At 43.9% G+C, this 22,477-nt stretch overlaps 2 protein-coding genes across 4 annotated transcripts in view; one reads left to right on the forward strand and one right to left on the reverse strand.

The window, feature by feature from the left end:
* The window catches only part of LOC141057042 (mitochondrial import inner membrane translocase subunit tim16-B-like), a 122,938-nt gene that overhangs the window by 40,327 nt on the left and 60,134 nt on the right, over window positions 1–22,477 (reverse strand). The window lies entirely within an intron of this gene.
* Window positions 4,381–19,918, forward strand: VASN (vasorin). Its single transcript, XM_073553546.1, has 2 exons — window positions 4,381–4,676; window positions 17,389–19,918. The coding sequence occupies exon 2, from the start codon at window positions 17,399–17,401 to the stop codon at window positions 19,367–19,369; it is 1,971 nt and encodes a 656-aa protein (XP_073409647.1). The 5' UTR covers window positions 4,381–4,676; window positions 17,389–17,398; the 3' UTR covers window positions 19,370–19,918.

The following is a 22,477-nucleotide window of genomic DNA, read 5'->3' on the forward strand; positions in this document are numbered from 1 at the left end:
CGGTCAAGCAGTCCAGTGCCAGAGGCAGCAAAGCAACCCCAAAACATCAGGGAACCTCCGCCATGTTTGACTGTAGGGACCGTGTTCTTTTCTTTGAATGCCTCTTTTTTTCTCCTGTAAACTCTATGTTGATGCCTTTGCCCAAAAAGCTCTACTTTTGTCTCATCTGACCAGAAAACATTCTTCCAAAACATTTTAGGCTTTTTCAGGTAAGTTTTGGCAAACTCCAGCCTGGCTTTTTTATGTCTCGGGGTAAGAAGTGGAGTCTTCCTGGGTCTCCTACCATACAGTCCCTTTTCATTCAGACGCCGACGGATAGTACGGGTTGACACTGTTGTACCCTCAGACTGCAGGGCAGCTTGAACTTGTTTGGATGTTAGTCGAGGTTCTTTATCCAACATCCGCACAAACTTGCGTTGAAATCTCTTGTCAATTTTTCTTTTCCGTCCACATCTAGGGAGGTTAGCCACAGTGCAATGGGCTGTAAACTTCTTGATGACACTGCGCACGGAAGACACAGGAACATTCAGGTCTTTGGAGATGGACTTGTAGCCTTGAGATTGCTCATGCTTCCTCACAATTTGGTTTCTCAAGTCCTCAGACAGTTCTTTGGTCTTCTTTCTTTTCTCCATGCTCAATGTGGTACACACAAGGACACAGGACAGAGGTTGAGTCAACTTTAATCCATGTCAACTGGCTGCAAGTGTGATTTAGTTATTGCCAACACCTGTTAGGTGCCACAGGTAAGTTACAGGTGCTGCTAATTACACAAATTAGAGAAGCATCACATGATTTTTTGAACAGTGCCAATACTTTTGTCCACCCTCTTTTTTATGTGTGGTGTGGAATTATATCCAATTTGGCTTTAGGACAATTCTTTTTGTGTTTTTTCATTTGAGACAAATTAAATGAAGATAATACCAAAGAATTTGTGATTGCAATCATTTTCAGGAAGAAACTGAGTATTATCTGACAGAATTGCAGGGGTGTCAATACTTTTGGCCACAACTGTATATACTGTGTGTGTGTAATATATATATATATATTCACAAATGAATGCAATCATTGACTAACAGTCAGGGTGCAATCTGATTTTTTTTTTTATCGGATTATGCTTGTCCATTTTAAACATAAATGGGGATGAGTAAAAGTGATCCTCCACCTACAGACCTAAATGTCACTATACATTTCCTATGTATAGTCTCAACACCCGATGCCGTCCATTCTGCAGCTGATACCTCCCTGTGAATTCAGTGGCCATGTCGTCACAGAGGTGTAGGGAAAGATAGGAAAAGCCTTAGGGTAAGTGCACACGTAGTTTTTTGGTTGTGCGGATTTTGTAGAGAAATCCGCGAGTAAATCTGCAGGACAAAAGTCCTGCGGTTTATCTGCGGTTTCACACCTGATAATGATAAAGTGTGAAACCGCAGCGGAAACCGCACAAAGAAGTGACATGCTGCGGCATGTAACCCGCAGCAAAACCACGCGGAAAAATCCGCAGCATGTGCACAGCGTTTTTTTGTTTTTTTTTTTACACATAGGAAATAAAGGTACTGTACAACGCAGCAGAATCCGCAGCGTGTGCACATACCCTTAACCATGCCTTCCCTGCATTTTCTCAGCTATGGGTTGGATTTAGGACTGTTTTTCAGCAGGTCTATCCCACACCAATAGAAAGGCAGAATCTGAGAGCAGCAAAATGTAGGGTCTGGAGCCCAATTCCAGCGCTGTATCACTTACTAGGCTCTGTGTTGTAGTTTTAATATAATCAGTGTTTTATCAGCAGGAGATAATCACTGAAAGACTAGGCGTCACGTACATGGTAGTTAATCTGTGTAACCCCTCCGCCATCCGCTGAATGGTAGTTTGCAGACAATCATAGGAGTGGGTGGGGTTATACACCTTTCAACTACTGCAGAGAAAACAGGGATTTTTTTTTCAAAACTGCACCAAACAGCCCAGTAAGTGACACGTCGCTGGAATCAGGGTCTCTGGCCCTACATCAGATTCCATAGCAAAAACCTTCTGACAGACTCCCTTTAAGTCAGACACACACAGTTCATGGACAAGAGTGGAACTTCTTACGAAGAAAGATAAGCAGATTCTTTTTTTCTAATCCTATGCGATCGTTCAAAGTCTCGGGTACGCTGGCTTATGTCGTGGCCATCTTTTTTTTTTATTTAGGAGGATGTTTTTAGGTGATCTTTCAAAAACATCTGTCCCCTCGGTGTGGACATGGTCCTGATGGGACAGAGGGTCAGGAGAAAGCTTTGCCATGCTTCAGAGTGCCATATTACAGCCCTATTTTAATTTAGAAAAACAGGACGAAAAAGATACGTAAAAAAAAATAAATGAAAATCCCATGGCGTATGGTCAACCGTTCAGACTAAAGTAGAAAAACAGATAGTTTTATGGATTTGTCCGGGACGGCCAGCAATCTGAGGCCGCGTCAATACTTCAGGTGATGTATTAACAAGATTCCATGAAATTCTGTGGATTTCTGCCAAAACCTACTGAAAAATTGATTTAGCAGAACTCTGGAGAGGAAATCTGTCATTTCACTTTAGCGGATCGGGTCCGGGGTATTTCTTTTCAATTATAAGCAGCTGTGAAAGTAAAAAGGTAGGAGAAAGTGACTCCTTATATCCAGATATTCGCTGTCAGATTCGAGACCCCATGCACCCGTCTGGTCCATTTCGAGGGTGATCTATCCAGCACATGGATTGCTCGTTTTCAGGTATACTTAAAGGTGTTGTCTAGATAAAAAAAAAAAAAAAAAAATATATCTATAGCCCCTAATTGTGCTTAAATTGGTAAAAGTAGAGTCATCTAGTGCGGCAAATTTTTTTTCGGGAAGTTTTTCATTTCCGGAAGCGTTTTTTAGAGTGTTTTCGAAGAGTTTTTGTTCCTTTAAGCATTTTTTTTGCAGCCTTTTGATTGGCCAATTGCTAGTTTGGAGCAGATTCCATTAGGATCCGTTTTCAAAGAAGTGACATTAACTTTCTCCTCCCCCCACCACATGAAACCGGACGTGGAAAAAGCGCTCAAAAGACCGACCACATCAGAAGAAAATACATTTTTACAATAGGAAGAATTTTCCAAGAGTTTTAGAAATAGTTCTTAAAGGAAGATTTCTTCTTTTATCTGCTTTGTGCATTCCGGACCCAGAAGTGGATAAAAAAAGTAGCAAAAAGACTGACCATGTGAACAGTAATGTGCATGAGGTTTATTTTTGTGGCGGTTTCGCAGAGCTTTTTCAGGTGGAATTCACCTGAAAAAGACGTCGTGGGCACAAACCTTAAAAGGAGTCTTTGAATAAAAATACTTTTGCTAAAAACCCTTCCTGGCCTTTTTAATATTGGGAAAATAATGCAGAAGTATAACACAATCTTTGCGAGCTGTCCGTGAATAGAAAAACTCTACAACCAAAGGCTGAAAAGTGGGCATTGCACTTTTTCGAAGTACCAAGGTCTGGAGTCTGGCCGAACCAGGGCAGTGTTCACTTCTCCGCCAGCAATCCAATGTCCGGTATCCTGCCGCTTACTAGGACCCCACAATGTCACGACGCCTAGTAAATCAGGGGTCCAGGATATCAGGCAAAGGAATGCCTGCACAGAAGTGAACACTCAAATTTGGCTGCCAAAAAGAGAACCCAATTGGACGCCGGACGTGGGTAATGCAATTATTTTGGGTCATCCCTGCTGAAAACCCCATTCTGATCCAGTCTGATCACAAGTTTGCTACAAATGTATTCAGTCCACTGATACACTGTAGCAAATCATCAACAGAGGACAAGAGTTTAGTTGATACATTGAGATCACAGAGATTTGTCTGAACTGGATCCAATAGCAGCAAACCCTCAGCTGTGAGAATGCAATTTTGTAAAATTGTGAAGGATCTCTCTATGACCTCAGATGAAAAGAAAGCCAATAATTATGGGGCCATTGATCTGTATAGCGGCGTAACGCATTATATTTTAGGTCTTCGTGGCTGGAAAATAACTGAGAAAAGCCGCCATAAGCCTATCTGTCGGGATTACGTTTCGCATGGCGCTAGTTAAAGTTCACCCCTTGTTTGATAGGTTTTGGAGATAAGATAACCCCATCCTGATACTGACAGTGAAGCAATGTCTAGGTCAGCCGGGCACGTGCGGGTCCTACTGTGCAAACTGCAAAATTGGAGTGTTTGCAGCCCTGTAGGTGTGGGTCGGCCAGTGTAAAGGTGGAGGTGGGACGGTTTTTGATTTGGACTGGGAGAAAAGGGCAGGAGGGGGGTAATTTTAGCCAATAGTTGGGTTGTGGAGGCACTGGAGGGGAAGCCTTAGTCCTGCCTCTGTCCTGGTAACGCCTTCCCTGCCCCAGGCAAATAGCATAGGAATAGCTAAACTATCACTTCCACTGCCAGAAAGAGTGGAGAGGCTGGAGGAAAGAGGGAAGGAATAAGAGGAAAAAAAAAAAAAAAAAAAAAGAGGAAAAAGGGGCAGGAGAAAAAGGAGAGAGAAAACGACAAAAAGAAGAAAAACTCTGAAGGAGAAAAAAAAAAAAAAAAAGAGAGCGAGACAAAGAAGTTTGTACAGAGGTGTGAGAAGAGGAAGGCGACTTCAGAAAAGTTTCAGAACTTTACTCATCTGGATGTCATTTGGTTGCCTGGAGCTGCACACAGTCCCGGGACGTACGGTAAAGCTCATCTTATATCCTCCCCTTCCCGTATACTTGCTTTGAGAGTGATTTATATACTGCCTGTCTATATACAGGGTATACGATGGATGCAGATGTGACAGCTTTTGGGGATAGGATGATGACCATAACATTTTTTTGCATCCTGATGAAGGATATTTTTAGTTTTTCTTTGCAAATCCAATTTACACATAAAAATAATGTAGGCTCCTTTTTTTGGGGGGGGGGGGGGGGGGGCTCTGTCCTCCACAATACAAGTCAATGGCGACAGGAGTTTGGGGGGTTGGCATCTTCTTGTATCCTGGTTTACAGGGACCTAATGTGCATTAGCAGAACAGTACTTTTCAGCAGGTGGTGAAACTTACAGGAGATGGGGGGGGGGGGGGGAAAGTAGGTGACTTTTGCTCCATCAGTGAGGGGCTTAACTCATGGACCACCCACCTTTATTGATATGAGATGCAACATATAGGGGAACCTGCAATTAGGACATTAACTATATCTTGCATTGAGTCGCCAGTCGTTTTACATAGGACTGCCTGTAGATCTATCTCTGAGTGTTAAATGCCAAGCTCACTTCTGCCCCATCTGGACCCGGCGCCATCTATAAGTACCACAATGGCGGTGCGGTGGAATAGTGCTGCACAGCAGTGCACAGTTACACACACCACACAGAGAGCCCCTCTGTGCTGCGCTTCCCACACACAGCGCAAGCGGGCCGTGCAGGGGAGGCATCCTGGACGCGGTACAAAGCTCACACATACAGAGAGCACACAGGGCCTGGCGTTACACAGGACTGCTGCTTTCTATTAGTGCACATCTGCACCGAGGATCACAATGGGGGAAATTAACCCCATCTGTGCAGGGGGGGTCACAGCTGACCGTGCTGGACTTTCCAGGTGTAGTTCTTGTTTTATAGGGAGGATATTCGAATACGGCGCAAAATTTAGAGTTTAGACTCCTGCGCTACTATGCAGCGTCTCCAGCATTGACCATCGATGGCGCTTATTTGTCAAGCCCTCTTTGCAGCTTTTTTTCCCCATAGACTTCAACGAGAGACTAAAAGTCATCAGGGAAAAAAACTTGTGTTTTAAGGCTATGTTCAGACATTTGCATTTTTTAATACAAATTTTCAGCAGCGTTTACAGTACCAGCAAAGTCTATGAGTTTTCACAAGTCTCATGCACACACCTTGGTGATATTTTCCTGACTGATTTGGAAAACTGTTGCGTTTTTGAAAACTACGGCAGGTCACTTTCAGCTTTTTTTCACCCATAGGAAACTATGGGTAAGTGCAAAACGCAGCAAAAAAATACAGGTATCCGTTTTTGCAGCAAAAACCTTAAGGAAGTTAAATCATGATTTTTTTTGGGGGGGACACTAAACTTTAGTCAGAAAAAAACAAAAAAGCAGCAAAAAAAAAGCAACAAAACAAACCTGCACTTTTGTTAGTAGCAGCTTCAAGGTTTTGCCTGCAGAAAAAAAAAAAAAAGCAGCAAAAATGCAACATGTGAACATGGACTTAGTGGGTTTTTCCGCAATGGAAATATAGTAAAAACACCTGCAATCCGCACGTGACTTTATCAATACAGTTTCCAAAACAAAGCGGTTTTAATCTCTAACATGACATACCAAAAAGATACGAAAAAAGGCGTTAAAACTTAAAATTCTCAGTTTTCCGTTGTAAAAGCTGAGATCTGCGCTGAATCTGCACAAAGAATCGACACGATGAGGATTTTAAAAAAACGTCAAAAAAAAAAAAAAATTTCTGCAAGGATTTGGCACCAGCCGTCTCTCTCCGCCCCCAACACTTTGCTGCTTCTGTGAAAATGTTGTAGGATTTACATGTGGAAAATCTGCACGAAAAATGCAACGTGTGAACATAACCTGAAGAGTCCCTACAACCAAAGCTGCGGCTATTAGAAGCCATACAAAGGTTTATGGGGGGCAGCACTGGGGGCGGTGGGCGCAGATGCATCTGTTATCACTAATCATATTGAGTCAGCGTCTCCGTACATGGCTGATAACAGAGAACAGATCACATTCCTTTACACAGCAGATATAAAAAATGTTAATTGGCTGTTCCTTTAAGGGCTTGAAACCAAACCAACGCAATGAAGTTATGAAGTTTTAGTAACTTTTTCATTTTTAATTTTGTATCACTTCTATGTTTTTTTTTTTTTTGTGTGTTTGATTTCCATATCCTATAGAGAAACCTGTGGGAAAATTGACCACAAAAAAGCCCAGAGCCATACGTATACTCTTCTCTAGGACCGTAGTGTTCTCCGCTCAATTTTTTTTTTACGGTTATCAAAGGTATTTATGAGTTCTGCGATTGTATCATCCCATCTCGTCCCTCGTCAGTCTCTTCCTCCTTTTCCTGCTCACACTCAGATAAAACACATTTACGTAGGTGTCGGACATGAGTTTGTTTTTTTTCCTTTCTTTCTGAATCTTATATGCCCTAGCTTTTTATAAAGTTTATACAACTGAGCACTGTTACGTCTTAGCGGGCTCGGACTGGCCAACTGGAGAAAGGGAAAATCCTCCGGTAGGCCTCTGTGAAGCAGTGCTGAAGAAGTTATCAGCAAATCATTCGCCAACGTTCTGTCGTCAGTTATCGGTTGAAATAAGGGATTGTTCATTTCAGCGAAACAGCCGAAGGTAGTTTGTTATGATCGAAATCGACCATTTCAGAGGGTTAGTACTAGTGATGAGCGAACGGACTCGGATAAGGCGTTATCAGAGCATGATCGTGGGCTAACTGAGTGTCTTTGGTGTGCGCCAAAAATACGTTTGAGTCCCCGCAGCCGCATGTTTCGTGGCTGTTCCACAGCAGCAACACATGCAGGGATTGCCTGTCGAACAGCGGCGAGACATGCAGCCGCGGGGACTCAAACATATTTTTCGAGCTCACCAAAGACACTCGGTTAGCACACGAGCATGCTCAGATAACACCTTATCCCAGCACGTTCACTCATCACTAATTAGTATCTAACAAACCTGGTCAAGCCAAAACGGCTTCCTCTATTGGGACTTTTTGGAGGAGTTTTACTCTTCCGGAAGCTGTTTTTTGTTTCTTCCCCTGAAGCCTTTTTTTGCAGCATTTTCACTGGACAAGAGAGGTTTCTTCAGGATCTTTCTTGAAAAAATTGACGTGAACTACATTCCCCCCCCCCCCTGAGTTTTTTTCAAAACCTCTTGAAGAAAAAAAGTTGTTGTTCCATTTCTATTGCAAACCCACTTTGCTGTCTATACGTTCCCCCCATTTTATGTGCTAAAAAATGTCTGGGGAGAAAAAAAAAAAAGTGCATGTCCCTTCTTTGCAGCGGTTCCAGATACAATCTGGTCCAAACTAGGCGATGAGAAGGCCAGAAAAAACGCTTCAGGAAAAAAAAACGCTTCCAAAACTGTTCAGTGGCCATGTGCACAGTCTTTATACAGAGTTTTTTTGGAGCAGAAACGGCGCAGTTTTCTTTTTTGTCTTCTGGAGTTTTGAGTTTTTCCAGGAGAATTTGGAGAATTTCTGCTCCCAAAAACTTTTTTACGCCTTAAAAAACCCAAGACCGGGAAGTCGCTCAGGATCCTTAGTGCGGTCACAAGGACGCTCGTTGGGTAATTTGAGCATTTAAGAAAAGCAATTCAGCGAATGTGACAGACACAGGTCTATAAGGACCAACACCCAGGATTACTCAGAGGCTGCGGCAGGGCCAGGACCCGGCTGACGGTGACGGGTCAGGCGGTGACACACATCATGTACAGACGTCGTCTTCACATCAACATTCAGATTAACGCCATGTGCGGCAGAGACGGATTAGAGCAGCCTCCAACATACAAGATGGGGTTCACATAAACAGGCTAAGGGCCACTATTGGGGGGGGGGGGGGTCACAGATGCAGCGAGTAGCAAGTCTATATAATCTCCACCATGCGAGGGGTCAGACCCTGGAAATCTTCCCCCCCCCCCCAGGACCCCCAGGTTTATTTTTACATGGGGTGGGAGTAATAATACAGCTGCCAGATAGCAGCTTTATCCAAGTCTCTGCGGCTGAACCTCGGGGCGTGGATGAAAATTTAAAGGCCGGGTGGGACTGAAGTGTTTCCTAGAATAGCGAGGATTAGAGCCCCCCTTAAAATTTCCATTGCATTGCACCTTCTACCCTACCGCTCCTGTAGGACTATAATGCCCATCGTTCAACAAGTCTATCGTGAAGGGCAGGGGTCTCTTTTAGAACCATGAGCGCCTTCTTATCATCCGCGGAACAACCAGTACAAGCAGGATAAGAGACAAATGAGCCATCTTTCCAGAATTTTAAAGCATGCCCCCTGGCTACCTTCGTGCCCAATATGCTGGCACTTCCACAAAGGTACAAGCTCCACTTTTTTTTTTTTCGTTAAGTGCTTCTTCACACCCTGCAGTTTATTCTGGCACAGATCCGGACGAACTTTCGCGAGTGGCTTAACGCATGTGACAATTTCTGCCAAATATCTCGTCTTCAAACATGGCTGCGCGCTCGTCTGTGCTTATTCCGAGCCCCTGCAGTCACTGACCCTACTAATACCCTCACAAAAAGTGTTTTACCCTTTTAAAAAGGGGTATTCCAATCTTAGCAAATCAATATTATTCTACCCACGGGAAAAAGTTAGAAAAAAACTTTCCAACAGACTTTCTCCATCAATTTCTCATAGTTTATAAGACCTCTGCTTGCTGTCATTCAAGAGCAACCCTCATATTAACCCCCACTGGGGAGGGGGTGTAAACAATTTATAATTCCCCCTATATCAGAAGCAATATTTTGGCCATGATTTTGCACTGGTCTATTTTAAAAGGTGGGTTAGGCTGAGAAAAAGGGGTTGTTGCCTACTGCCGCGTTACGGATTTACTGTAACGGACGTAAAATAAATAAGTGAGGCAGAAATCTACACCGGGCACCATTTCATTTTCCGGCACCACATTTATTTGCTCGTGCGTGTGTCTTTACTACATCAGGCGCATGTTACTCCGGTGGGCTGGCTGACAGCAAGCAGAGCTCTTGAAAGCTGAAGAATCAATGTAGAAAATATAGTGGGAAATGTTTAGGTCTACGAAGAATCACCTTTATTTTCTGAAACTAGAGTAGCCCTTTAAATGATAAAAAATGTACCGCCTGTAAATAAATACATCTGCTATATAAATGCTTCTGGAAGAGTCAGGCAACGTTGTTGAGTTTGGGTGAGGAGACGCGCGGGTGGTCCCGACATCGCGGTCTGTACTCGGACAGTGAATGTCGGGACACGTGAAACCGGTCTAAGGCTCTGTTCACATCTTGTATGTGCCGACTGTTACAAGCACAGTCACGGGGTGGTGTCAATCTGTCACACAATGGACTGACCAAACAGCTGTGGAAGCACAAATTGCAGAGATTCAGGGATTTCCCAAAAACGTGCAGGTGATGCTGTGTCCCCGTTGGAGAGCTGGCCTTAAAAAGTTTTCTCCAAAAACTAGTATTACTACAGTCATAAGGTTCTGAACTAAATACTCCGAGACTGACTGGTTTCTAGGGACATTGTCAATCCCATGTGTATGCATAGCAACAAGTCTAAAGGCCTAAGTAATCTAAGACTGACTGGTTGCTAGGGAAGCTTTGCTTGTCAACCCTATATGTATCCATAGCAACAAGTCTAGGTAACACTGTCACCTAAAGACCTAAGTAATCTAAGACAGACTGGTTGCTAGGGAAGCTTTGCTGGTCAACCCTATATGTAGCCATAGCAACTAGTTTAGGAACAAATATGACCAAAGTAAGACAGACGGGACAGACAAGCAAAGCTTCCCTAGTAATCAGTTTGTCTTAGACTACTTAGGTCATTTTTTTCCTAGACTAGTTGCTATAGATACATATAGGGTCGACAAGCAAAGCTTCCCTAGCAACCGATGTACGTCTATAGCAAGAAGTCTAGGAAAAAAATGTGACCTAAAGGACCTAAGTAGTCTAAGACAGACAGGGCTGATGAGCAAAGCTTCACTATCAACCAATGTGTAGCCATAGAAACAAGTCTAGGTGAAAGTATGACCTACAGACCTGAATAGTCAGAGACACTGGTTGCTAGGGAAGCTAATCCTGTGTGTATCCATAGCAACAAGTCTAAGTATAAAGCATGACCTGAGTATTCTGAGACAGACTGGTTGCTAGGGAAGCCGATCTTGACAACTTGTGTATCCATAGCACTCAAGCTTTTCTGTTACAGAGGGAAAACTCCATAACATCTATCCATCCATGTATGACTTGAAACAGAATATTGAACAGATCTACAGAGGTCGACCTCGACATTAATCATATTAGATGGGAACCCACTTCTTGAGCTGGGCATAAGCAGAGAATATAAATCAATCCTATATGGCAAACAAGGTGTTAATAAAACCAAGCCGCATCACAGGAGCATCACTGCCATAAAGAATGAAGGGCTGTGTCTCCTCAGCAGAGTTACAAAAGGACAGAAAAGCTTTAGTATCTTAAGCTGCTGTGATTTTACAGCCAAAACATACAGAGAGTAATGGCGCCCTACCTATATGTGCCGCTGATAATAGGGCCGCGCATTCACAGGTAGCAATGGAGTGGGAGGCTGGAACGCATCCGATCTCGCTCACAATACCTATTGTATAGCAAAAGTCTTTGGAAATCACACATCGTAATTATTTATATACAGCCCGGGGATATAATAGGTACCGTAAATAGGTTTATGGTTAGCTACTAGGAATTCTGAACACGCGATGCTCTGCAGCCGTACAAGTTCATGCAGAAGCAAACAGGTCTATATGAACTGTGGTGTGCGGGGAGTAAAGGTTAGACATTATTTCTAGCACTTGAGTTGTCCTCTTCTGTCAAAAAACTTCCAGTCTGGCGTCTCTTTGATAGATCTGTTCCTTGCAAAGGTGAGTGATAACCAATATAGCCATCCTTACCAATCCCACAAAAGGTGGTGGTCAGCTTTCCTACAGCCTTAAAGAGGACCAGTCACTTTCCATCATATATATCTATCCAGTGTAAACGCCGCTGTTCTCCCGAATCCGGCGCAGTTTTTCTTTTCTTCCTGCTCCTCTCCATTCCTGAGATATGGCCTCTTTTTCCTGGTATATAAATCTAGTGTTTTTAACAAATTGGGCGTGATCTTGAGGGAGACTCCCACAAAGAAGAGTTGGAGACCACGCCCACTTTGCTTAAAATTCTAGATTTGAATACCGAAAAGAGGAGGCCATATCTCAGGAACAGAGAGGCGCAGACACAAAAGAACAACAATGCCGGATTCAGGAGAACAGCGGCATTTACACCTGGCAATAAAATACATACTTGACACAAGTGACAAGTCCCCTTTAAATAGCTAATAATTCCATATCTCTGCATAAACAACACCCCGGGAAGGTACGTTTTATTATTTTTATGAAGAAATAAGTAGTGACACCCCATCTCCACTACTATAAGTATTGAATGCTCTGGGAAAGCTGGGTGGCTAAAGCAGTGGTCTCATCTTGACAGAAAAGGAAAAATCAACGACTTCATTGGGATTTGATGGACTTCTGAGGTGTATGTGGGTGTGCAAACCTTCCTCCTTATAGCAAATGCTGGGGGGGGGGGTGGGGGGATTGGGCTGCTGGATTTCAACATGCCTGATCCTGGTCTCAGGGATGATAAGTCGCCACCAGAGTGTGTCTGGAAGAGATTTACCCACTTATCCCCTATTCAGAACACACGTATAGCCAGCCAGGCGGAATGGTGATGTCACTCACTCATGAACCGCTAGTTTCTACCATCTCTCTTTCTGGAAAGTCCCGCAAGTTAATAATGTGTAATACTTGGCTGCGATACACACGCGGGGTCACGGTGCTATGTCATACACCGCTGTCCTCCGAGACGTTGTGATGTGCCGGGCTGTATACATAAACCAGGGAGGGCTCGCTGCTTGGCCCAGATGGTTGGTGCGAACATCTGCAGGCGCGATGCTCTGCAGGCTTCAGGTCTATGAACCTACCAATGAGAAAAGGAAGCGTAATGATGGACCATGGATGTCATTGTCCTACAGTTTGTTTTTCTTACTGCTCACAAGTGTTCCTAGGATCAGTGACCCTTAATGCTTTTTCGCCCATTAACCCTTCACACCCCAGCGGTTTCTAGCACCCGTTTCATATCAGTTTCTCAAATTCCTAAACGTACATCTAGACACTTCCTAAATCCAAGCGAGCCAATGCCCCGGGTTCCCTAATATTCTCCATCGATGGCATCTCGCTCCAGATGTGCTTGTCAGGTATACAAGTGCGGTCTTAAAGTGACAGCGCAGACACTAGGAGTTCTGCAACAGGTGTGACTTTTAGTGAACTAGATGGACTGACTCCAGACCAGAAGGTTTATCATGTCCTGGCCTGCAGAATCCTACTAAATGTTCATTTCCAATAACACCCAAAGGGCAGGAAAAAATGCCTAAACTGGCATTTTGAAGGCTTTAATGCATAATTGCTAAGGGACTGTGGTTTGTACGGGATGCCCCCAGGTCCCGGGCAGGCAATACGGTGGTGGTAATACTTGCTGATTCTTTGCAGTCCTTTACCAACGAGAAATCCCCATAATTAGTAATGTTTAGGCCACTTTATTCTGCTGTTCCCCTCGTCCTCCCTATCCCTCTACACTGGCCAATGTATGCACTATACCATAGAAATGTTGCCAGACCCATTGGGGCATTTCGAGGGAGTCATTGTGCCAAACCATTGCCAGGTACACTCCTATAAGGTGTCTTTGATATTGAGTAGGTGCAAGGGATTATATAACTTCTGCCTTTAAAAAAGAGCAGTAAGAGTCCTGCTCCTTAGGAGTCCAGGAGGAGGGGTTGGGTTTTTTTTGTTTTTTTTTTTTTACATTGGAGGGAATTTAGGTTGTGCAAGAGGATCCAGAAAATGTCACCTCTGCTGTTCTTGGGTTGAGTACAGTATGGTAATTCATTCCTATTCAAGAGGATTGCGGCAGAGATGCAATACCAGAAACAGCCTACAGACAATGGTGGCGCCATTTCTGGGGGAAATTAAAATCCTATTGAATGTGGAAATATAGGGGATTTCTACTATATTTCGCCATGTCTCAGCTGACCAATATGGAACCTATAAAAGTGGTTTTCCTGTTTCAGAAAATACTTGTTTCCCTGCTGCAGTTTACTTAAAAAAAAAAAAAAAGTACTTTGCTCACCCTCCTTGGTCCAGCACTAAGCCCAGCGGAATCGATGGCTTGAGCTACTGAGCTTATGGACTGGCTGCAGCAATGCAGACAAACACCAGAAGCAGCAGCAGCAGAAACTCAGCCCTGGACCTGGGGAAGGTGAGCAATGCACAGTTTGTTCATTGTTTGTCTTTTTATCTTTTTTTGTTTGTGTGAATGAGACCTAAAGCAGATATCGGGAGGAGGGGTGGAATAAGGATCCTCCGTGCCCAAACCTTCTGTTCAGCCCTATTATCATAACCATATTTGCTGGGCCGATCTTGTATGTTGAGGAGGAAGAAGCTTTCGTCCAAACAAGCTTTATAGCATTCGGAACAATGTGGACGCCACTGCCCACTATTGTTACATGAGGATTACCTTGTTTTTTTGGATATGTGACAGAAGCGAGCTCTGTAAATAAGATTAGGCTTGGTAAATACTAATTAACAAAATCCTACTGTGTGCCGCAGCGCTGGAGTAGGAGGGGGCTTTGTCTAGATGTCAAACAAATGTTCTATCCGTCCCGACTCCCCCAAACACACGGGCGCTTGGCTTGGTCGACCTTTCAGTTGGGAGGTCCCCGATGTACAGCGGGTCCGGCTGACTTTCATCTGATGTGCATGGAGGGGTCTTTAGGGTTTATCCCATTTCTTGCTACCTTTTACTAAAAGCGCAAAAAGTTTTCGTTTTGGGAAGATTGGTCTTCCCCCCCCTCATTCAGTACCGCTCTTTTCTCTACAACTCCGCTGCATTTACAATAGACAGCAGTTGCAATACCAAACATAACCCAAGGAAAAGAGTGGCGCTGTCTAAAATCAAGATTTTTTTATTTTTTTCTAATCTTCGACAATATTTTGGGACTAAAACTCCCCTACTGTGGTTGTAGTTTGTTTTAAAAAGACAAACCTCTTTACTCACCCTTCCCTGGTCCGGCACCAAGTCTCCGATGTCTGTTACGTCAATACCGCTGCAGTCAATTAGCAAGGTCAGTGACTCGGGTAGAGCTGCTAAGCTCGCTGATGCGCTGTCGACATGTCGTTAGCGCTGCAGACAATAACAGACACCAAAGACTTTGTGCTGGACCAGGGGAGGGGGAGTCAAACTTAATTTGTTTTTAAATAAACTGCGGAACTCCTTTTCATTCTACTTTTCCCATTTTAAGGTCTGTTTCATCAAGACTCTGCATGCTTTTACTAAAGCAGACTCTGATCACCAAAGGGTACGTCTCCAGGTATCATCCCGGAAAAAAAAAAACTCTCTGGGGGATATTGCGTTTACTCTAGGAAGGTAACAGATGTACATTTTTATTATTTTGCTCCCTTGCATTACAGTAATAGACTCTCCTCCTGGAACAAGCACCATTACCGAAAGTCAGAGCCATGATGAGAGCGGCCTTCCATGTATTGTGACCGATACATCGCTTCCAAAACGTTTCCTTTTAACTTGATCCTAAACAAAGAGCCAGAATACCCCATCTTTAAACACCGTGAAGCTTTTATAAAAAGGAAAAAGAAAAAAAAAGAAAAAAAAAAAAAAAAAAAAGGAAGATATCAGGGTATTTTCTGTATTACATTTACTTCTGACAAGATGACACCCCGCTCCCCACCTTCTCGCCAGACACATAAGCTGTGCCCCCATCCTCCTCCTCGGACAGCAATTACCACCGTACCCCTCCTCTCCTTTTCTTCTTTATATTCTGGCCTATTCCCTTCTCTCACCTCTGTCTCCCCCTTCTCACAGCTGCACATTCCTCAGAATATTACCTGCCTCCTACTGACCCCTACTTAACTCTGTCAGAACAGGCGCAGATCCCACAGACACTATACTTCTCCTCATCTCAGATGTATTCATGCGGAGGGGAACTCTTGGTGCGGATGTAAAATACAAGGTCCATATATTGCTCCGCAAAGGGATTTATAGTATCGCAATGAGTTTTCGGATGAGTACTTCACACGCAGCGTGCGCAAGGGGCTGGAGGGAGCGCGCAGCTGAGACTTTGACTGTACAGATGGCGTAGACCGGAGTGTGTCATAAGCTGCAGATGTGAGGTTGTAACTAAATTTGAAAAATGCAGGCTTGTCATTTTGGGTAATTTTTCAGCTCACATAATACCGCCATATAGTGCCAACATTATTCTAAGTTACTCAGCTCACGTACTGCATCAAAACTAAATGCAGGGAGAATGAATTTGCCAATGTAGGATTCTCAGCTTATCTAAAGCGGATGGTTAGGAATCTTTCTCCGCGTGTAATTTTTGGGAGTTTTTCAGCTCACATAATACCGCCAAGGTAATACTAACTTACTAAGCTGGAGGTATACACTCACATTATTTGCCGTAAACTGCTGTATTCTTGATCGGTATTTTTTACAAACAACAAAGCAACAAACGGATGACACGCGGATGGCATTGGAGTGCATATATAGCGCCATCTTATTCCACAGCGCTTTACGTACATTGTCATCACTGTCTCCATTGGGATTCACAATCTAGATTCCCTCCCTGTCTTTGGAGTGTGGGAGGAACATGGAGAACTCAGAGGAAACACAGGGAGAACATACAAACTCCTTGCAGATGTTGTCCATGGTGGGATTTGAACCCAGGACCCCAGCGCTGCAAGGCTGCAGTGCTAGCCACTGAGCCACCGTGCTGCCCCAATATAGTGGAAATGTGTTCTGAAAATGTGTGTATAAAGCAGATATCTAAAGCGGAGGGTCAGGAATCTTTCAGATGTCCCTTGATCAATCACATTGGCAGAATTGTTTTCGTGTCTGCCACCACTCTACGAGTGTCCATGAATGGCGACAATAACGTCTTTATGGAAGAAAAATAAGGACATGTGCCTAAGCAAATCACATTGTGCAAACAGAAGCCGAGATAAGGGTGAGGACTGGGGTGTGAGATGGATGAACAGGGCACCCTAGACAGGGATCATCATGGGTTGAGCACCAAGAAGTGGGTCCTCGGAGCTGCACCATTACCAGGTTGTATGGCCTAGGACTTTATCTACACCATGTCTTACAAGTGACAGATAGGGAAGGGGGGTCTGCATACCAGTTGGGGCTCTGTTTATACACATGGGGCATGGCCTGACAGGCACAAGCCTTTTTTTTTGTACTGGAGTTGAAAGTTCATGTAACCTAAATGATAGGGGTACAAATACCAGCCGATTCACCAGGAGCATCCTGTAGACACAAGCCTCACCAGGAACCTCTCAGATCATTTCATGCTTGGTGGTAACGGTTCAAGTAAGAAATTGGAATCTGCCAATCATACGAGGAACCTTATAAGATTACATCCCCGAAAATATGCAGCATATGAAGTCTGGCACAAGCTAGGAGAGAACGTTAACCCTTAGCCCCTTCTCCTAGTCGGTACTTGAACAGATCCCATAGAATAGTCCTGGATAGTGTCAGGATTGTCCATAATTGATTTAATTTGTAAGTGAAAACTGAAAAGCTTTACCAGGATTATTTATACTTTTTGTTTATTTCTTGCAGATCTTGCAGCATGCATCTCCTGTTGGTCTGGATGGTCCTCTGCGCTGCATACACAATCCTTACAGAAGGTTGCCCAGATGGCTGTCAATGCAACCAACCATCTATCGTCTTCTGTATGAGTCGCAGAAACCCTGGCTTTCCTCGTGCCATACCTCCGAACACTGTCACTTTATACCTGTTTGAGAATGGAATCAGTTCAGTAGAGGAAAGCAGTTTCTCAGGTTTGTGGGACCTACAGCTCTTGGATCTATCCCATAACAAGCTGTCCAATCTACCTGGAGGAGTCTTCAAAAGGCTGACCAATCTCAGCAACCTGGACCTTTCATCGAACCAAATCACCGAGATCTCTGCCGAAACCTTTCAAGGTCTGAGTCGTCTAGAAAGGCTGTACCTCAGTGAGAACCACATTCGGAGCATTCATCCAGATGCCTTCAGAGGTCTCGAGAAATTACTTGAGCTCAAACTGACCAAAAATCAATTGGTAGTCCCTCCAACCTTCTCCTTACCTCATCTTCTACTCCTGGATCTTAGTTATAATGCTATCCCCGTCATCCAGCCTGACATCTTCCATGTAAGAAACATAGAGACTTTACGGTTGGCAGGTCTTGGGTTGAGAGAGTTGCCCGCAGATCTATTGAATGAACTCAAGAATCTCCATGAGCTGGACCTATCCGATAATCAGTTAACTAAGGTGCCTCCAGGTCTACGAGGCTTGATCAAACTCAATCTAGCTGGCAATGTGGCAATTTCCCAGCTTCAAACTGATGACTTTTCAAGCCTTAGTGGATTACAAGATTTAGATTTAAGTAGAATGAGCCTTCGTACTTTGCCAAAAGGCCTCTTCCAGTTCACACCACGCTTACGTGGTGTTAGTCTGGCACAAAACCCTTTTAACTGTGTGTGCGTATTAAGCTGGCTAACAGAATGGCTGAGAGTCAATGGAATTGTTCTACAACGCTCAGAAGAAACTCGTTGTCACTTCCCTCCTAAAAATGCAGGCAAAATTTTACGTAATTTGCAAAATTCTGACTTTGGATGCCCTATACCAACAACAGTTTTTGTGCCTACAACCTTGGCACTTACCAGTACACCAGCACCACCTACATCAACCAATCCAAATCCAACATCGGCACTGACCACTATCACCACCACAACATCAATTGCACCCAATAACCCAACGAAGGAGCCTGTCATACCAACCCAATATGATCAGCTCTGTCCACCTCAAACTTGCTTGAATGGTGGGTTTTGCCGTTTAGATGTCCTTGGAGAAGTGGTATGTGAATGTCCATCAGGATTTGATGGCATGTACTGTGAGATGCTATCACTAACACAAGCATATTTCACAGAGCTTCCCGAAATTCAGTTGCAAGTCCTAGAAAGGACTAGTAGCTCACTGAAAGTGGATCTACAAACTTTTATCCACGGGAAGGAACATCTACTGGGACTAAGACTCACGGTGCAGAACCTTTCTGGGTCAGACAATAGGCCGGAACGATACCAGTTGCCTTCAACTCTCCCACACTATACCTTAATGGGACTGAACTCTAATAGCACATATAGAATTTGCCTTAGATCGATGACCGATTCAAGTGGAGAGACTGAACTATGCTCGGAAACACAGACCATGGGAGAATCTCCAACGCCTAGTGCCCACATTACACAAACCAGAGATGGAAGCCTAACTTTAGTGCTGGTGCCTGCTGTAGCGGCTGGTATCCTCCTCTTGGTTGTCATAGTAAGCGCAATCTGCTATACAAGGAGGCGTAAGGAAAAAGCACACGCATGTGAGAACGGAGGTCCTCTAGAGTTGGAAGGTGTAAAAACAGGTCTAGATGAGAAAAGAGAGTTAAAAAAGATATCCGAGAGTTCAAATGGTACCGAAAGAGGTTGGGAGTCAGAAGAACCTCTCATGGACTCCTCTAGGGTGGGAAATAATAATGATGCACCAATCGGACGGCTTCCTCACTCTTACTTTTAAGCAGGGGAGGGACTCTAAAACTATGGACTTACAAAATATGTTTCATCCTTGTCTGAGCATACCAGGAGACCTGCTCAGAAGACAGCAGAGCTGTCTAGGTGTCCGGGTAGAAGGAATAAAGTGACAAGCAGGGATACTATACTGGAGCAATTGCATGAGAGCAAAACGGGACCTTGCTGGTCGCTGAAATTAGGGATCATCCAGTATCTGAGGGTCAAGGTGACATGTTCTTAGCTGGACTCCCGAGGAGATCCCATGCACTGAAAGCTCGAATGGGCTAACGCCTGCATAATTGGGTTCGGAGGGGCTTCTGACATGAAATGGCACTTACAGGACTGGACAGAACCTCATTTTTAGAGGTGTCGAGGTTACGAAATAATGCATGCACCCTATTCCTGTGAAGGGGTGGTCAATATCTTTTTCTGATACATGAGTGTTAAATGTCAAGGATTGCTGGATGATGGCGAAGTACAAGGCACCGATTGCTGGTCAAAGTGGTGCCGATTGTTAATAACTGACTGCTATGTAATAAATATGGATTCTTTTTAAGCGTCTGGTTTTCATTCTTCACCTTCAGATCTACAGGGGGGGGGGCAGCTAAACCTGCATTATGTTACGGTCATTAGCCGCAGAATGTCTGCCTTCTGTTCTGGTCTCAGACATAGCGCAATCACTAATTTTGCAGAATCCACATATATTATACCGTCTCCCTTTTTTTTTAAAATTTTTTTTTTTTTGCTTAAGGCCATTTCTGAGCTCTAATCCTTTGCCAAGGTCTCACTTTCAGCTTTTCCAGCAACTAAAAGTCAAGAGGAAAAAGTGAGGTATCTGCTCATCTGCTGAAGCGATTAGGCTCAGACCGCTCCACTGGAAGGCATGTGCGTATGGTCAATGGAGGAGGGGGTGAGCCCAAAATATGAGCCCACTGGAGAATTATGAGCGCTCATCAACCCTAGCAGAACAGTATGGCCGACGCCGGCAGGGATAGATTTGTTTTGTTTTAAGAAGGTAGGGTCTGAACTCTCGAATTAAGGCTTTCATCCATTATGAGGCGCAGTTGATTATGTAGCGTATCCCGGTGTCAGACTATTTCCTGTCGGAGACCTGTGTATTATCACCGCCATGTGCTCATTTCGGCAGGAGTGTAACATTTACCAGATCATGTTCATGGTTTAACCCTACATAAAACTTAGGACAGGCTCTCCTGAACGAGCCCGTTGGTGGCGTTACAAAATACTTGCGAAAAAAAAAAAATAAATAAATATTATATATATATAAAATAATAATAATAAAAAAAAAAATATATATATATATATATATATATATATATATATATATATATATATATATATATATATAATAATTTTTCGCAATGTGCATGGCTCAGAGTGTGATAGTGATACATAACCGGTGATCTGTAGCACAACTTTGTAGACCCTTTACCTGCAGCTATGTGGCACTGTTTAGAGTTCCTGAGCGAAAAGTTTAGTACTAAAAAAAATAAAAAAATAAAGGAGGTGGAGAAAAGGGGTCTGGAAGTCATTATCCAAACTGGGCAGGAGGTCTGCGGCTAATCTGTGGCGAGCGTACATGGAGTGAGCGGAGGGAGGTGGGGGCAGGTGTGTGCATCCTGAGGCGATGTTTTATATTACATGGAAAGAAAGGTCTCTCTGTGAAGGAATAGAGATATTATCCAAATATCAGTGGGGTGAGGGAGAGACGCAGGGGCAAAGTATGGCTGGGGCAGAGAAAAGCCAGACAGGGAGAGACTGTCGCAGAGAGGATTAATGGGTCCTCTGCAGCAAATTGGAGTGCCATTAGTCTGCTAATATAAATATTCACAGTTAAAGGAGAACTTTGCATAAATATGTCATTTTTATCTGGTGTAAATGCCGCTGTTCTCCTGAATCCGGTGATGTTTTTCTTTTCTTCCTGCGCCTCTCCGTTTCCGAGATTATGGTCCTCTCTTCCCTGTATATAAATCAAGTCTTTTTAGCCAAGTGAGCGTGGGCCTCAACTCGTCTGTGGGCGTCGTCTTGTAAACCACGCCCAGTTGGTAAAAAGAGGGAAGAGAGGGTCCATATCTCAGGGATGGAGAGGCGCAGGATCAAAAGAAAAACAACGCCGGATTCAGGAGAACAGCAGCGTTTACACAGGATAGAAAAAAAAATACATATTTATTGCAAGTGACGGGTCCTCTTTATAATGCCCCCAATTAAACAGTTTCTACTGCAGATCGCTTCTCCCATTAACTACAAAGCCTTCTTCACAGAGTCTTCCTAAAAGAGAACACAGAGTTTTCATAACGAACTTCATGCTTTTTTTTTTTTTTTTTGCTGCCAGTGTATATAATCCTCCATCGGCACTCTGTCTCCACAGGACTCCCATTCTGTTGCTGTGACATGTGATGTCGGTGCCAAATCAGCGCCGGCGTCACTGTCCCCGCCTCTGGTCAAATTAAGCAGGAGGAGGAAGTCAGATGAGCTGCAGCCCGAAATTCCTCTTCATGTTTAATTTGTCCGAAGGCGGGGCCAGTGACGCCAGCGCTGATTGGGCGCTGGTGTCACGTGTCACAACAAGCCCCGGGAGAGCGCGTGTCGACACCGCAAGAACAGCATCGGCAGCACAGGAGGGGAGTATAAGCTTTATTATTTTACGGGGGTCAAACATTTTGATATCAAGAAGGGGTTGTCCTAGTAGTGGACAACCCCTTTAATAATTGTCTGAGGAAGGTTCTGCCATGCTGAATGCACTTGGGCAAATCATCAAGATCGCTGATGGCAGCTACCTTTATAATTGTCAACCAATGACAACCTATATGTGCTCAATGGAAGACCAGTCCGGAGATGCTGCAGCCATGGTAGCATGTCTAGGCCACGCGGGCTGCTCACAGGAGCACAAGCAACATGTGGCCTGGTGTTGTCTTACTCATACTCCATAAATCAAGAAGTTTTTGACACTTTTTTCCATTTTTCTCCATATGCCTGTCCTCCTTGTGACTTCCGTAATTCCACAACTTTTTTTTTTTGCTGATTTTTAGAGCTTTGCTCACTTATTTCTATTGTTTCTATGTACAAATCCCAGGAGATTTCCTACGAATGTGGCCAT

This window comes from Dendrobates tinctorius, unplaced genomic scaffold (genome assembly GCF_039654945.1).
Source record: "Dendrobates tinctorius isolate UK_male_01 unplaced genomic scaffold, ASM3965494v1 ptg000202l, whole genome shotgun sequence".
NCBI lineage: Eukaryota > Metazoa > Chordata > Amphibia > Anura > Dendrobatidae > Dendrobates > Dendrobates tinctorius.